General features: G+C 39.9%; 1 protein-coding gene across 2 annotated transcripts in view; it reads right to left on the reverse strand.

Annotated features, from left to right (window-relative positions):
* nova2 (NOVA alternative splicing regulator 2) overlaps positions 1 to 18823 on the reverse strand; it is an 85499-nt gene that overhangs the window by 60556 nt on the left and 6120 nt on the right. For both annotated transcript variants that reach the window (XM_031739976.2, XM_031739974.2), the window contains one exon: positions 4288 to 4431. In XM_031739976.2, coding sequence (XP_031595836.1) covers positions 4288 to 4431 — 144 coding nt within the window. The remainder of the gene's footprint in view (positions 1 to 4287; positions 4432 to 18823) is intronic.

Raw genomic sequence — 18823 nt, forward strand, 5'->3', positions numbered from 1 at the left:
TGCTCTCTGTAGTGCACAGGCTGCCAAACAATGTTATGGCTTTGCGATAAAAAAATCTTTGTAAGAGCCAGAGGTGATTTATTTTAGTTCAAATTGATGATTTCATTTGGGAAAGAAACTCACATTTGTTTGTGTCTGCAGTTTTCTCGTTTCTGGATCAAATGTTGTTCTGCAGCTTTTACTCCTAGGGACCCAGGCAGAATTCTTAACATTACTTTAACTGTGCTGTTATTATTTTCTTTACCGTCGCTGCACATGGATACACCCAGGAACAGCTTTTATTTTGAAAATATAATGAATCTTAAAATTTGGGTGGCACAAGAAAGCCGCAATGACAGGTTTAAACTTGTCTGTGTGGCTCTTTCATTGTTTTTCCAGGACAATGAAATGAAGTTCCCCAGTGACCCCTAACAGGTTTTCCATGTGGGACGTACTATATGAGTGTGCATATGTGGGGGGGAGAAGAGGGAGGAGAGCTGCTAATGTCTTCTGAAGAGTGAGAAGAGAGGAATGAGATGCTTTGGCCAAGACACAGCAGTAACTCTCAACTCTGTTCATTAGACAGGCTGCGTTATTTCCCCACACACACACACACACACACACACACACACACACACACACACACACACACACACACAGACGGGCCCTTGCAGCAGGTGGGCCTTTTGATTTGTCACCCAGGAAGAACCGTGTCTCATTTGCATACAGATGCCCCCTTCAGAGCAGAGGAAGGGTGTGTGCGCGTGCACACATCCACACATGTCCTCCTCTCCTCCCCTTCAGACCAAGGCTCATACAACCCTCTCTTTCTTTCTTTTTCTGTCTTTCACTTGTCTCCCTTCCTCCCCTCTTTCTATCCCGTTCTTGTTGGCTTTCTCCCAGGAGATTAGAAGGCATGTCTGTGTGTATATCTGGGAGTGTGTGCATGGCTATAAATATTTTTCTCGATTTTTCATGCACATCCTGTGTACAAGGGTGCAAATGTTCTTGGGATTTATCTACTCATGTATGGTTTTTTTTACAGTATGCCAAGTGCATGCATTGTGTATTAGTGCATGTGAATTCATGCGTGTGCATCTGCGCGTGTGCATAAATCTCGGAGACTCCTGCACCTTGCATCTGTTCGAGCTGGCAGAGCTTTCAGGAGTCTCGTGTGCCGATGTCAAACAACGGTGGCTTGTTTGCAGACCCCTGAAAACACTGAACTGATACACACATTCAAACACTCCTCAACGCACACACCAAGACAACAAGAATGAGAGCTGAATTTCAAACCAAATAAATACTCGGAGACCACAGTGGAGCTTAAAGCGGCGGGGGAAAAAAGAGCGTTAATGCAGCTGGGCTGGACAGAGCACAGGATGATGTGAAATTAAGCTTTACAAGGACAACTATTCACAGCGTAGATGACTGTTATTTCCATAATGCATCACACTGAAAGCCACAGTCAAAAACCTTTTTATTTATTTCAAAGTAAAAAACAAGGCTCCACAGCTTCATTTAAGCTTTTATTTGTTTTCTTCTGTTGTTAACATGAACATGAAATTTTTGTTTGGGAATTATTATTTTCATTTTAAGCTTTATTGATGTCAAAACCTTCTTTTCTCTAAATTAAAGAGAGTCCTGGTCAAAACTGCAGCGCAAAACACACACCACTAAAAACACGGAAAGTTGTGCATCTGGTGACTTCTTTGTACAAACGTTTACTTCATATTCTTTCTTAAATGGTTATTTTCTTTGCAGCAGCCAGTTTAAATTCCGATTCCCATTGAAACCAACAGGAATATTATAATGAAGCTCTGAAAAGTACTCAAATGCAACACATTGTGCGCCCGATAAGTCTGATGAGAAACGTCATGCTGTGATTGGCTCTTGGTTAGAGATTACATCAGAAACTCCACGGGTGCAACCACAACACTGGGAAGTTGCTGCGAGTGTTTAGTGTCACTGCTAATGCCTTGCTTCAGTGCAAACACGTGACTGTACGGTCATTTTATCATTAGTTGTAATTTTACTTCTTCCAGGATCCCTGACTGTTAATATTATTTTAGACAGAAAGATATACATTGTCGTAATAAATTTGGGTCATAAAAATATATTTCATCCACTCTGATACCTGCAAACCTGCCACTGGGTACTCAAAGCTCAAACGGACACATATGAAAGCACTTAAATTTTGACCCAGCACTGTTTTTCCACGTGCTCTGAGGTTATGCAAAGCGGAGGCAGCAAAGGAGTGAAACCACAGAAAGACACATGCATGTTATATTTCAGTGAATATTCATCATCATCAGCTAAATGTATGTTGAAAATGTGCAACTTGTAAACCTCTCACTGTCACTTAATGTCATTTAATGTTTTTCACCAATGAGATCTTGCAAATAAAGCACAAGTAATGTTTTATGGTTGGGTTTCGGCTGCTCTGACGACTTGTTTGGGGTTATAGAACGTTTGTGGCCTTGGCTGAGTAATTTAGAGCATTAGATGGGACGCCCTGGATTTTTCTGTGTTTAACTAAGCCAACATTTTCCCCGAAAATGTAGCCAAAGTTCTAGTACCATAACTCTTATTCATCTCGTACATTCTTCCTACTATTTCTTGTAATACAAGGGTGTCCCAATTCTAGAAACACAGCAAAGTACAAATAAAAAGGTTTGTTTTCCGTAATTTTGTGTCCCAGTCAAGTATTTAGTATGGAGAACATGAATGCTGCAATCCACTTTATGATTTCACCAGCTCAAAACAACAACAACACCTCACAGCGGCCAGACACACAAACATATAGACACGCACACCTGCGCACACAGATCGCAGCGTCCTCCCCCTCCTCCTCACTGCTCGGGCCACATGTCACGTCAGGGCAGCATTAAGAGTTTAGACAAATACAATTTCACCCCTGATCCTGTAATCCTGATCTCTGGTGGGTTGTGTGCGCGTTTGCGTGCGTTTGTGCGTGTGCATGTATGTGTGTCGGTTGATGGGGGATGCAAAGTAAACCCAGTCAAGGCCCCACTGTCCCTGAGGACTTAAAAACACAGACAAGAGCCATTAACACATGAGCAAAGGGAGAATGCCATTTTTTTTATGAATAATCTATTTCACAACATCGGGACTCTTCTTAACTGTCAGTTTCAGTGCAGCGACTTGCAGAATGTAGCGAAACGGCTCACTCAGATGCCACAAAGCAAAAAGACTCAGCCTTAAATATCGTGTATGTGTTTAAACATCATGAAAACATTCAAGATGTAAAGATAATAAAATGGTTTCTTAATGGTTCACAACACTTTCTACTGATGCATCTAAATAAACACAAATTTTATTTGTCACATACACAGTACAACGCGTGTGTCCGAGCTGCCGCCGTGCCATTCCAGGGCTTGGTTTCAGCATGGGGGGTCTAGCCAGGACCCTTACTGGATACCGGGAGGGAATCAGACCTGCAACTCCCGCTCCAAAGGTGCGTAGTCTTACCACTACACTATCCAGCTGTCCGACTAGCCTGTCAGACACACTTCATTTCTAAATGGATGAGTAAATAGATCCATCCATGTTTCATTTTCTGGTTTACATGCCTCCATTTCTGTATCATTAATCAATCGCTTCTCAAGCATAACAGCACACACTTGTAATGCTTAACCAACCAGTAGAATTCAGGATTTTAAGAGAAAATAGCTACAAAACATCCTAAACATAAACATTTAAATACATTTTAACCATGATCTTTTCTTTTTATTGCTGGCTTGAATTCATTAATCATATCTATATCTATATATATGTATCTTTATCTATCTACCTATATACATATATATATACATATATATATATATATATATATATATATATATATATATATATATATATATATATGTATAGAGAGAGAGATCTAGATCTATCTATCTATATATATCTAGATAGATAGATATAGATATATATTTATTTTCAGTGCATATATATATATATATTCATTGACCAGCATATTAACAAAGATTTTGCATTCTGAGTTATATCTCAGTGAACTGCACTGAAAATAAATACGATACTGTAAATAGAAAAATAAAATGTAAGCTGTAAATAGATGCTTGTCTGCCGGTTTAAAAATAAACTTAAGGTAAGTCCCCTCAAAAGTTCATTTCAGACAGTCCTGCAAACAGTGGTATATTTTGTCTCATTATTTCACATGATTTACTTTGAAGCTTTCCCATCATGTAAATTCTAATTGATGACATTTTCCTTTGTTTTCCATACTCCAACATTCATCCGTATATAGCAGAGGTCGTGGTTTCTTACCGGGGTAGAAGTCTTTGGATTTGGACAGTTTGATGGTGGCGCCAGTTTCTTTCTGGAGCTGGACGATGGTCTGACCTCCCTTCCCGATGATTGAACCCGCCGCATAGCTGGGAATCAAAACCTTCAGGAAGTACTCGCCTTCCTCTGCAGCAGGAAACAGGAAACAGGAAAGAAAAAAAAAGTCAGAGACAGCTACTGCAGCTCATGTTGTTTTAATACAAATACAAAGCTGTAGAAGAAGAACATTACAAAAAGCTACAGTATGCATTTAGCCTTTTTAAACCTTTGCCCTCATGCGTGCCTTTTGATTGTATACTTTTCTTGCAGGCCAAATCGTTACTTCAGACATCGTTATGTGCCCAGGATTTCACAATCAGTGCATCACTTGTGTAAACTGTGAAGTGGAAGGAAAGTGTTTGTCAGTAATCACAGTCTGACAGAACAGATGCGAGCCGGTGCCGCATCGCTACGCCAAAGCAGAATTCTTTGTCTTTCATCTTTCCTCCTCAGCTCCTTCCTAAGCGACCATCCAAGGCTCCCAAAGCTGCATAAATCCACCCAATCACATCAAATGATGACTGTTATCCATGACAACTAATTATTTCTATAATCTGATGAGTCCGTGCCAGTGTTATCTCTCCCCATTCTCTGTTTGTCCGATTGCACGAGCCTCTAAACACTCGCCCCAGATTGGTCTGATCTAATTTCAGCGTTGGGCCCGAGGAATCTGGTCCTCGTCACCCTCTTGGCACGAGGAGGGGGGAGAGCCGTGGAATACGCTGCACGTCGGTTTTGTTATTTAAGCTAAACAGATTCAAACGATGCCTGTGGATGCATAGCACCACATGGCTGCCATGACAGTCACACACATGCGCTGATTAACATGTGCAGATAAGCTCATGTAAACAAACACAAAGCGGGCCAACGCAGATCCAGATATTTTATTATTTATATATTTTCCCTGCTTACGCTGAGCTGCACCTGCTTCAAGGGATACAGTGTAAACCGTGGATATGAAAAGAAGATGTCTTCTCTTTCATCTAGCCTCATGTCGACTGATTTCAGCTCAGAGTTTTCTGGAAAAATGCATCTGTCTCATCCGCCCGAAGGTGGAAACGGAGGCAGCAACAGAAAAAACAGTAATCCTTCATTTTAAAAGGGCTTCAAACAACAAGCCCCCATCAACATTTCGAGACCGATACGGTCGTTATTGTTCCTTCTTCAGACTGATGCTTTGGTCTCCTTCTATCTTTATTTTCTTCACTGATTCATGGAAATAATCATTCATAAACTGTTAGAGTTTTACACATAGTTACTCCTAGTTTTAATATCTTTGCCTTGGCTCCTCCCCCTGTGTTTTTATATTTGACATGTAATTTATTTAAACTCATCGGCATGTTGATTTAACCTTCTGTAAGCCTAATGGCTGCCTCTAACACTTAACATCTGGCTAAAAGTGCCAATAATGATGATAAATGATTATTTCTTGAGAGGCACTGTTTCCTTTTAACAGATAAAATCTACAGAGCAACTCTGAGAAACAGCATCAACTAATAATTTCTGGCTCTTTAATAAATATTTGATAAGCACCATCATTAGTCAAGAGTGCAACTGGATTTTAACATGTAGGTGAGCAAACACGAACACGAAGCGAGGCACGAAACCAAAATGTACTTCACCTGAAACCTCCACAGTGGCGGTCTGTTGTCACAGAAATGTTATATTTGCATGTGAATCGAAAACAACCTCAGCTCCAGGTGTGTTGAATTGACTTAATAAGGTCTGACATTTTCAAGTTAATGTTTTGGGTTTGTGAAAAATCACAAAGTAAAGGAGAAAGGGAATAAACCAAAAGGTCAAAGCACACCTTAATCGATTTGTGTTCATTCAGAGCGGGGATACATTCACTGACACGTTGACCTGAACCTTCAACCTTTTCCATGCAGCCTGCAGCTTCTTTGACAATAAAATGAGAGAGAAAAAGCAAGAGCAAGCCATTCCTCCCCTGCAAAATACGGGCCTTTGCTTTTCAGTAGTACCTACATGCTGTGGGTCAACTAAAGAGTAGCACTACCTCACACTTGATTCTTTATTCCTTTGTGCAGAGACATGAGATTTGTGTTAAAAAGAATTAAAGTCCAGCAAAATTCTTAAATCAAAATTTGTCCTTTAAAATATATTTTTCAACACTTTGAGCAGCAAAAACAGATTTATATATAAAAACTAATACTGTCACATAAATTATCTTTAATAGCTACTTAATGAAGATACGTCAGTAATATTAAAGAGCTGCAGATCACATCATATTCTCATACTGTTTCCTTATTCTTTCATCTTAGGCCATTGATGTCATTTTTGTACAGAAACACTGAACACGCTTCCAAAAACATATATAAACAAATATAGTTAAACGCATCTTTCTGAGTCATGTCGGGGACTTTGTTTGCAAATTTCTCAGAGTGTGAGAACCTGCTCAGGGACATCAGTTGGCTTAGAGGTTAGGAAACATACCACATGGGTATGAATAGCATCAGCAGGGAGTCCCTGGCTTCTTTCTTAACTGGTTACATACCAAATGTCATTCCCCAGCTTTCTTTTTGGTCTCTCCTTACTATCTGCACTGTGCCTATTTAATAAAAGCTGAATGCAACACAGTTTTTCTGTAAAGAGAACCTCTTTGTTCCCTTTGGTTTTGCACATTTTACACAATAATGTTTTCTTTTCATTGTCCGAGAAAGTTCTAAAAAATAAAAGTGCTAATCTAAACTGTTCAGAGAGTTTTTTGGAAGCTTTTAGAAAACAAATAAATTTATATTCGTATGTTTGTTATTGGAGTACCATCAATCATCTCAAAGCTCGTCCCAGCTGCCTCCAGTAGGAATAAAGGTATTTTTGGTTTCATGCAACAAAACAATGACTCTTAGGAATAACTGTCAGTAATTATAAACTGATTGTATAACCACAATAAATCAAATTGACAATGACTTAAGCCAAGAGTTCTAGATTTAGGAGCAATACACTCGCCAGATTATATAATCCTATTTTTTCAGTCTTTAACATCGACGTTATGAGACTGCGAATCCATAGCAGCTGTTCTGTCATCTCTCTCTTTAAATTACCTCATTCAGTGTGTCTGTGCTCCCTCCCTAGCAGTATTCTTCATATTTGGTAATCCAGGACAGATATCCTCCAGAGACAGATTAAAATAGGATTACTGTTAGGGGTGCACTTTCTCACAAGGGCACGGCACCTTGTAACTCCACTTTACTTTGTCTTTCACCCAGGTGAACAAGTGGAGACGCCGAAGTACAAACACGGACTTGCATATAAATTATTACAATGCCATGCTCTGACAATGAGGCATAAAGACGAGAGCTATCTGGACGGAAGATTTATTCCATGCAGTCCCGCTGACTCATATTAAGTGCCTTTTTATAGTTCTAATTCCTACGATATCCCTGTAACACAAAACAGCAGTAGAAAGGAGGCGTTTGCGACACCTAACTATAAATAAATGTAATTAGTAAAGTGCCCTGCAGACCTCCACAGGTGTTTGCAGTTTATATGGCTGATCAGGTCCCTGCTCAGTTTGATTAAGTGCGGTCGTTGAGGAGAAACATAATGCAAGTTTGCTGAGGTTTCAAGAGTCCGCACAGCAAAAACAGCAAAGAAGTTTCCCCTCTCTAAACAGGTGCAATAAAAATCACATCAAGAAAGCGATAGGAATACTAATCGCACCAGATGGATCCTGGTTTTGACTCAAACTTTCCTTTAAGATTGCAGGTGAGGTTATATAATCTCAAACTAATGATTTTAACACCCATGTTTCATCCACACATGTTTTCACTTACTTTGGACAATTAGATTAGACCTCTTCTCTCCACTGTGCTGGATGCACAAGCTGGACTCGGATAATTCCAGACTTAGGTCAAACAACAGAGATGGAAATATTCACAACTCTGAGCGGCTGGGCTGCTCAGTGACATTTAAAAAGACAGATAAATTGGTCTAATTATAACAAACGACTGACTTTTTCAGGCACTTTGTGTTAGTAAGTGTCAAGTCAGAAATAATTCAGAAAAGTTCCCAGTTATAATTATGATTTATATGTTGGCTTTGGCATAATTTACAGCTCGGAAATTGGTAATTACTATAACTCGATACTACATAAATGTGGAATAAATGCAGCTCTGCTCTGTTTGCAGACTACTCTGTAATTTAATTCCACACTGTAAAGACAGCAAATTTGACTATGTGTTAACACTGATGTAGTCACAAAACAATACACTGAGAATGAGGTGAAGCTGAGATCAGGTGTGAGAAAATTCCCTGTCAAGTTAATTAATAAAAGTGTGCTTACTCTAACAACGAATAATGGTTTCTTACTATAAGAAAATACAGTACAGCGCTGTATAGCATACAAGCTGACAGCATACTGTTATTTTAGTGTTTAGTAATCTCTGAGTGATATATTATTCTAGAATGTATCTGCATATCATCTCCATGAACACAGTTTCTCATTTTTCTTGAGCTATGATGAAACATCAGCCTTACTGCCGTCCTCCTTCCACACACACGGTTATGGAAACACAGCATTCAACATTTTGTGTTGTATCCACCACAATGTCACAATACTTTAAGATGCTTTCCTGAATTTTTATTTAAATTTGTCACATCACACACTCATTAATTTTAATTACCAGAAATTTCTGAGAGCCTGATTTATAATTAATCATTTGCTGTTTTTGTTAAACAGTGAAAACCGATTACTTGACACCAGCTCACACACCAAACGTCCCCTAAAGTTTTGCAGCTACTATTTTTTCCAGAGTGGGTGTACTTGCTTTGATACTAAAATTGTTATCTCTTTGTTTGGTTTGGTTTTTTTCAATCCTTTGTCCTGTGCTTCAACCCATGTGAGTTTGCAAAATGATTGTAGTGTTACTGGGTGGGCTCTGTTCTCGTCTCTGAGTGTTCAGCCAAGTCAAAGCATGAGCACACAGACAGGAAACCTGAAACTCCCCTGCCCTTCCTCAGCTCTGCTGGTGATGAAATACAAACTGCAGACAGCTCACACATGGATCCAGAGGAGAGCAAAACCAACCTTACCTCAGTTTACCCACTTTTGGGTTTGGTTACTAACAACCAAATAAATAAGATGAATGAGGTTTAACCTCTTCTTTTGAAATCCTGTGCAATCTGAATTCCATGTTGTGCATTAGCAAGGCAACATTTTTGGTGTTTATTAAAGGATCTTCTACTCAGAACCACTAAAGTCCAACATCACGACACCTGCTAGTAATGGTCTCCTTATCTCTCACTAATCATCCTCACTTCTTCATCAGTCTCCTTAGTTTATACTGTCCTGCTTTACATTTAACTTTATATGATCTATGTGCTTGTACCATCTCTCCCTTATGTTCTTGCATCTCCTAAGCTCTTAAAGTTTTAGAAATCTTTATTAGAAGCAGAGCAACCTCACACAAAATTACCTGATCAGTTATAAATCTAAATAGGTCAAATTTAACACAGCAAACAATTAAAAAAAGTGGGTCTGGCTATAGTTTGGTACTGTTTGGCTGAAAGGTCAGACCCTAACCAGCTAATGAAACAGTAATAATTAATCTCCGTAACACTAACTTCTTCTGCAACCTTCTGCTTTCTGCACATTGACTGAACAGAGTCATACCGTAGTTGTACATTTAAGGAGTTTTAGAAAAATATACTTGCGGTAATTTATGTTCAGCATCTTCTGCCAGTGAAAGTGGCTTTATTACTGCAGCATGTGCTGCAGCACTCATTGCACCGTCTGCAGCACATGTGGAACAGAAGCATTATCGCTGATCAGGTGTTGCTGCAGAGTCAAATGTTGTGTTCATGGTGGCATATGTAGACTATATGTTTATATATCCATTAAAAAATATTTATTTTTTAAATATTAATATAACAAAATCTATATATCAGCCCAAATGTTTCCTTTTAAACTGATGTTCCCTATTTTTATTCAGACTACATGCTTCACCACAAGAGTCTTACAGTCTTACAGTTTTCTGAGGAAAGATGTTTCATAACACAAATTTCAAACATGAGCTTGTTGCATAACTTTGTCTTGTCTGTCTTAATATTTTCCTTTTAGTAACAACCATATCTTGAGTATCTCATGCAAGCTGCGTATCAGTAATTAGCTGCAAATAGCAACAACAATGATGTAACATTTATTCTTGCCATCTTCAGCTCGAGAAAATGTCACATGGTCGTGTCCTAAAACTGTCTTTTGGTTCCTCCTCTTCGCTTTTTTGTTTATCCCTCCTCCCCTCCAGTGATCTTTTCTTTTCCCTCTTTCCCTCATCATTTCCTTCCTCCTGTATCTTCTCAGCTTGCCTCTTTCACAATCCCAGTCCTCCCCTCTCCTCTCCGTGCTGCAGTGACCCACTTTGAGTACGAAGCCTTGAACTGACCTGCTTTAGATAGAGCCTGGCTAATTATAACCAGCTCGTATTAATAAGGCAGGGGAATTGGTAAATACGCACACACACACACACACACACAATGCCTTACACACACAAACAACAAAGGATCACAAAGCAGGCAGAAGCACACACTCAGAATCACCTCCTCCACAAACAGATCGTTTCCGACGTCCCATAAACAAGCCTACACACCTTGGCAACGTGACTCATCACGTATAAGAGGACGTAATAAGAGTGACTCACGTTCATCATTTGTATCTGTTGCATGGTAACACTTGTACCTGTTACCATGGCAAGCGTTAGAAAAAAATTATTTATATATGCATAGAACAAGATCGCCACCAAAAAAATTAAAAATGAGACTGTCATCATCATTTATTATCACACAGATATGTTTTCTACTAAATGGCTGCTTTCCACACTAGCAATCTGTTTTAAAAATATAAACCCAGTGCACATGTTTACAAAACCTGCCCAGTAAGTTGATGACATATTGCTGTATCATTAAAAGAACTGCAGAGCTGGTGTTGATTGGTAAACAGGGTTATATAACACGAATTGGATCGCACTTCTGGAAAAATCTTTTATCAGGTTTGACAACTGCTGTGACTCAATTTTCAAAAATATGAACTTCTAGATATGAAAAAAGAAGCTTGAAATCTGTGCAGAGCTACCTGCCTCCTCCTCCCACGCTGCACCATAGTTTACAGCAAAAGTTTTATGAACATTCCTCAAGTTTTAACTGCTTTTTAAAAGCACATAAACATCGACAAAACTTGAGAAGCTGTGCATCTTTCGCTGTCTTTCTCTCAGCCTCTCAAAGCCGTAGCTCTTAATGCACGGCATAAAGAGATCCTTCCATAGCCGAGACACATTAGTCTCTATACTCTGCTCTGTACTTAAGGATGTGATGTTTTGACTCAGTATGCACTTACCAAGCTCTTTCATACGAGACTTCACAAAATCGTTTTGACAGTTTAAATATAATTCCCTGGTAAAAACTAAAAGCGAACCACAAATGCACAATAACCCTGATTCAAAACAAATCACACTTGGCTATTTATTTAGTTATCTCATGCTACTGGTGACCCTGCCCACAGAGATCAGTTTGGTTATAGTCTTAGTACAGTACAACAGTACAACACTGGCTTCAGTGTCACTCTGCATCCCAAAGATACAGGTGAAAATCCTGTGTGCTCATTTACTCAACCATAACAAACAGCTGGAGGCTCTCCTGGCCATATCTGACCTACCAGTGTCGACCTCAAACTCCAGCAGAGGTCACGCAAAGCTCACCCACGCGTTACAGCCTCTCAAAGCTCAGCGAATTAAAAAGCGGTGGTAAAACACTATTAGTGGGTGTTTTGTTTATTCGCTGGAAAAAAAGGTAACAGAAATGCTTCCAGAAAAATGTTTGGTTTTCTAGAAATCGCTAAAAGCTCACTGGGTTTGCTGATGATGCTAAAGGAGCGTTCCATGGCAGAGCCAGGCCAAAAAACACGCCAATCAAACCAGAGTCACCTGCTGAGGTTAATGGCGACTCGCGGCAGCGTCGGGGTGCTTTAAAATGCCGATGTCTCGGCATGATGTCAGACTCATTGTTCTCTGCTACTATTTTGTGCAATTTTTGAAATAAAGAATCATCAGAGATACAGAGTCCCGGCCCCCTTCATGTGCAGCGCCTCTTTCATGCTGACAACATAATGAGCATGTAAACTTTCAGTCCAAATACGAACAAGATAAACACCGTAATTACAGCTGTGGTGATTCTTACTGATTAGTTCTTACTGTTTTATCTATCAGAAAGTACGGAGGGGGGTGTTCTGTGGCGTTCCTAAAAGGCTACACTTCAGGATACCGTAATGACCTTAATGTCATCGAGGGAGAGCTGCAAGCGATTAAACGAGACGTTTATAAGTTTAAACTTTATTTGAACACAGCTGGAGTTTGGCAGTCAAACAGCAGTGTTATGCGGCAGCTGCCCAGGTGTGCAGAGGTCTGAATTTGGGGAAGGTGAACATTTCACTCGGTGCTCCTGTTCCTCATTTGTCAACAACAATCACGAGCAACACAGTGAATAGGAGCGTGAGTCAAGGACTTGTTCTGGTTGAGAATCAGCTCCAGGTTGCAAAACTCCATCAAAACCGTATGTCTCAGTACTCGTCAATTCAATTCATCAACTTACTCTGTTCACATTGCGCAACAATGACCTCAAAGTCGTGGCAGTGGCGCTTTGGCACCAGAACCACATGCAAGTATTTTTATTACACTTTTTCTTTACCTGCAGTTCAGATAATAATACAGCTTTAAATCTGAAAATAAATTCTATAAATCTTTTTTTTTTCCATAACAAAAATGTTCAGTGGTCACAAAGGGGATCAGTAACAAACTGGGTCTGTGAGCAGAATCCTTTTCGGTATAGGTATCAATAAAATCCCTCGTAATGTATGCCTTAATTTCCATTTCTACAGCACTTGGTGACAGTGGGAAGGAAAAACTTCCTTTTGACAAGAAGAAATCTCCAGGAGAACCAGGGAGGGGCAATCATCTGCCATGATGGGGGGTTGTGGGTGCGAAATAGTCATCTCAGGCTACGTCTACACTAATCCAGATAAATTTGAAAACGGTGTTTTCGTCTAAAAATGCTCAACATTTTCATCCCCACTGTAAACGCTATGTTCCTGTTACTGCGCATGCATGAAACGTAAGACGATTAGACCTGCATCATTTCTGTCTGCTGTTTATTTACTTTCCAGGCTCCTTGAAATGTTGCGCCAGCTATCTGGAGCATGTACAAACTAATATTAATCTTTAATAGGGCTGTCAAAATTGAGAGCAAAGAAAACAACTGCTGTACAATGTCGTCCGCCATCTTAGTTGAATTGGTCACATGACTGCATCATATGACTAAAATTCGTGATTGTTTTCGAAAGTATCCATTTTCGCAGTCCACACTGCGACGCTAAAACAGCGATTTCAAATTAATCCACTTTGGAGAGCTTTTTCATAAGGGATGGAAGGCCAAAACGGAGAAAAAGATGTGTTTTCAAACGAAAACGTATCAGTGTGGACATGGCCTCAGGTATACAGCTCGAACTGTAAGGAGCGAAGCCCCACCCACCTGCTGTTCACATTTTATTATCTTTGGAAGGGGAACCAATTAGAAGGAAATTGTCTTTAAAGAGGTAAAATGGTTTGTTAGAGACAGAGGATGAACTGAGGGGCTGGACAGAGGCACAGTTCAAGGAAACTTCAAAAAAAGTATCAATTTGCATTGTGAACTATTCTAAGTAAAATAGGAGAAGAGTCTCCAGCATTTTTATGGTTTTCTAAGCGAACCATCAGTAAGTCACATGACATTTTAGTTAGAGTTGACTTATTAACTGATACAAGTAGCCACAGTGTGACTGAACAGAGCAGTTTGTATAAATGAGCACGTGCTCAGTTGGTGCTCAGTTACACTCAGTTTGCTTATTTGCAATCCAGCATTTCTATAATGGGCTGATATGGCTGATATTGGCCGTGGAAGGTTAAATGTCTACCAGTCATGCTTCCTTTACAGAGATACACAATCAAAACAGGAGAGCTTCAAGTTTAGACAGAGCAGGCCATTTAAAACAATTTCTCTTTTTTCCCCACAGATACGTCTAACCCCACAGCTGCAGAGATCCACTTAGTTTATGTTAGGCTACGAAGACCTTAAAGTTATTTTTTAAAAAGTGTAAACTTGCATGTGCGTATTTTTCCACCGATGCCCTGATTCACACTGATAACTCATTCCCGTTCAGCTGTTGTGTTATGTAAACTGTACATAACACAAAAGCTGAATAGGAATGAGTTAAATACACGCCTTAAAATGGCAGCTAATAATCCGTTTAATTTTTGTATTATTAGTTTAGTATTTCTGCTTTACTGTGTACATGGTTTTTTCCCCAGATGATGTAAACTTGCAAGCTTCCAGTGCTCATGAACCCACAGGATTCCCTCAACACAAACCACAAACCACAAACACACACAGTTTTAAAAAGGAAATTAAATCATTTGGGCTAGAAAATGGAGGGATTAAAACTTTAAACCACTGGCTACTAAAGAACAAAGTAGATAATGGTGAGTGTGTGTCTGTGTGTGTGTGTGTGTGTGTGTGTGTATAGATGTGGGTGTGTTTGTGTAGATGTGCAGCTGAGTAACTACAGGGTTCCCTACTGGTTGCTGTGATGAGGGTCTTTGTTTTCACTCTGCAGTTTAGTTACAACACACACAGGAAGTACACACGCTTTCTTTTACGAGCCAAAAGGATTTTTTGATTAAAGACTTGCATCTTTTTTTCTGTGTGACTGTGTGATATAATAAAAATGTGGATAACCCACGACACCCCTAAAGTTTGTCATCATTAAAGGAACCAGCAGGCCTGACACTAAGGTTACATGTGGCCGAACTGGCCGGCTGTACAGCAGTGTCCATTTCTATAATAGTAACATGTTTTTAAAAAAGATATGTTTAGGCACGAGCGCCACAGAAAAACTAGCGCTGATTAAATTGTGCAAAATCTCTGCATATGTTCAGCAGGTCAAGAAAGGCCAATCTCAACATGTATAAATAATAAATCCTTCATCACCATGGCATATCTGGATGAGTAAACAGTCCAATCTGTTGCTAAGGCCCCTGCAGACCCGCCAGGCCCAGAATAGGCTCTCCATGCTGGGGGATCGGGGGCTCAAATCCCAGGATCTGGTGTCCACAGGCCTGCACAGGCAGGGTAGGAAGGTTGAAGATCACAAAGCCTTTCTCGTATTCTTTTACTTTTCCTCAAACGCTTCACTCAAACAAGCACACTTAAAGTCACCACTTAACTGAAATTTTAGTTTGTAAATTACATGTCCAGTCATTTCATTATTTTGTAAGTGTTTGGCAGCTCTTTTCTTCTGGCACTTGCGCTCTACTCCCCTGATACTTGGTCATATTCTGCTATGAATATTATGCAAAAACCTGACTTTTGGAAGTATGTAGAGAGCTCCTGACCAAAGGCTTTGGAAATTCAAAAAATGCACACGAGTGCCTGTTATAATTCAGAATTAAGAGGTTTGTTGTTACAGAAATGACATGATTGGAGTATACTCTATCTGAAGAATCACAATTATGAATGTTACACTGCTGAATGACATTTGTCAGTAACTCCCTGCACTGGTATCCGCAAACAAAATGTCTCTGAAATAACCAATACCAAAACAATAGAAAGATTTCAGGTATATAGATATATCTGTTATAGTCTTCAATTGTAGGACCGATGTTCATTTATTTAAAAGAGAAATATTTTCTCTCCATCTTTTTCACCACTTTTGTTGTTTTTGCTTTGCTATAATTCAGTTTCAGAAACCTGAATCTCTAATTATCAGTATTAGTAGATTTCAAAAAGTGAATTCAAAATGTTAATTCCTTAACCAACACTTGGATTTAAACATTAAAAAGATCAAATGTAAATTAGATTATTTAAGTGTGTCATATTTCATACATTAGTTTTTGTGAGTTTTTGACATTTCTACATCATCAGTTTGACTTTTCTTCCCTAAAAAAATAAATAAATTGCACAACATTTGTAACGGAATAAACTGAATGTTGCAAATTGGATACAAATTAAAAGTCATATATGCAAATTTTGTTTTTAATTTCATCGGGAGGTTCACTAAACACTCACTTTAAAAAAAAAGCATTTTCTGGCACTTTTTTCAATGGTTAAAATATGTGTATAATTTAGGAGCCACAACTTTTTGATATACCTTTATGTGAAGGGTTTAATCAGAATTAAGTCAAGCATAAAAATAAGGGTTAATCTGGATTCCAGCAACTAATTTTCCAGTACAACAATGGCCTCAATCCCCCTTTATATATTTTTTCCACTCTGACAAGATTAAATATCTAGGGGAACTTCTGAAATCCAACGATAATGACAGATATCAGTACCAAATACCACAATCTGTCTTTATAAAATAATATAGGTCAAATGTAAATATGAAACCCACATGAGGGGGAAATGTCTTAAGTGTAGCAGTGTGAACACAGCCTTGGATGAGGGAAAGGGGGGCTCTGGTATGGAGGTTCACAGCTCTGGGGACTTGGAAAATATTCATCTCCTCTAAGCAGGGAGAGTTAAGGGGGGCAGGCTTTGTCTAACACACCCCCTCCAGTCCTCTTCTCTTTTGTTGGAAGGAAGCATTCACACACACACACACACACACACACACACACACACACAGACGTAAAGCACTCCAGCAGTGAGGCTCTGACCAGCTGTCTTCATTCTGAGAGATAGCCATCGTCGCTCATAAACACAGAGAACTCACAGAGGAAGGCGAGCAGGAGGAAATGTCTCTATTTCACCTTTTCTTTAATTTCACTCCAGCATCTGCGTCTTTCATTTTAGCTGACACTTCCGCAGCACAGAAGGAGCGTTCATTATTTTAATTGCTTGCTTTAGAACATATCAATATCTCATAAAGTTTTTACATCTAAAGTTTGAAGTCAATATCTAAAAAATCGCACACGAACATCCCTAAAGGCATCGAGACGATTCCAACGCCAGCAGCATGCAGATACTCTCATTTGTTTTTGTGCCAGCAATCGCGTAGAAGTTTGCAGAGAAGCAACATCTCAATTTAAAAATGATGCCGGAGGGGCTCGGGTTACATGCAAACAATTTCGCAACAAAAATTAGAATAAATTACAAAATTATAAAACTTAAAAGACGCCCAACTCGATAGAGCAACACCTGCAGGAGGCAAATAATTATAGAGAGAGAATGGGTTCCTCTACCGATTTATCACGTGCCTGAAAGAGCTTATCTGAGATAAGAGAAACATCGTGCTGCAGAGTTTCAGTTTGAATAGCGATTTGGGGAGAACCAATCAAATGCCTGCATACTGCCTCCATATGTGCTGTCATCAGGGCGTCTGCGTAGAAATCGGAGCAGACACGGCGGCTACGCTAACAAAGATAGCCGAAGCCGCCTTCTTTCTCTCTCTTCAGAGTGTGTGTGAAAAGTGGTGTGTATTGTTCATACACCGAGGCTATTTCAAAGCAGGGGGGCCCTTCCAGTTGTCCTCCCTGCATCGGCCCTTTCATCGCTCCCTCATCCATATTTATCGCCGCTCAGCTCTCCTCACCTATCAGCGACCAGCTAGCTGTGACCGATGTCTCGCTAAACCAATCACATGCTTCCCTTTGTGGGAACATTAGCACCTCTCAGTGCCTTCACCCCACCCTGTACAATGGCTTTTTTTTTTTTTTTTTTGACGCAGTGGCTTAAAAAAAAAAGAAGAAGAAGAAGAGGAGAGAATAGAGGAGAAGGAGAACTGCAGCTACCGGTGGCAGATTCAAGTCGATGGCGGCTCCAAATCGATTGACAGCCTCGGAAACAGTTGCCGAGTGAGCGTCGTCAATAGCAGCCAGCAATTGATGATGGGGGAGTGGGTGGGGGATGAAATGATGGGAGGACGAGGGTGAAGGAGGACTGGAGGAGGAGGAGGGGGAGGAGAGTGGAGTCATGATGGTCTGAATAGAGCATGATTAGTATGGATGAAGAGGAGAGGAAGATGGAAAGAATGAACCCGGGAGAGAGGAGAGGGAGCGAGCGAGGAACGCTTACGAGTGAACAAAACAGGCGTGTCGCAGAGGAGAACGCTGTGTTCTGACTCTCGCGCTAAAGGACGAGCGGGAACGCTATCAGTCGTTATATTTACCAAAAATATCGCCTTGAGTTTAACGGCAGGAAAAAATACAACTGTGCATATTTTGTAAGATAGCATCAACAGTTGTAACGTGTTGATATTTAATTTAAAATATGAGCTTATTGTCTTCAATCTGGCTCAGAGTGAAGCAGTTTTAGCTGAATTTAGGAGTGAAACTCGGTCTGGGTGGTGTCGGGGTTTCTTCCTCCTCGACCAGACGGCCGATCAATGTGAGGAAGACTGTCCTCCTTTGTATGGATGGCCCAAAAAAGGATGCACAGCTCAGCTCCAGGAGCAACAGAAAACACTCAGATCAATACCATCAAAGGCCTTGTCTCATATAGT

The sequence above is a fragment of the Oreochromis aureus genome, linkage group 14 (assembly GCF_013358895.1).
Source record: "Oreochromis aureus strain Israel breed Guangdong linkage group 14, ZZ_aureus, whole genome shotgun sequence".
Classification (NCBI taxonomy): domain Eukaryota; kingdom Metazoa; phylum Chordata; class Actinopteri; order Cichliformes; family Cichlidae; genus Oreochromis; species Oreochromis aureus.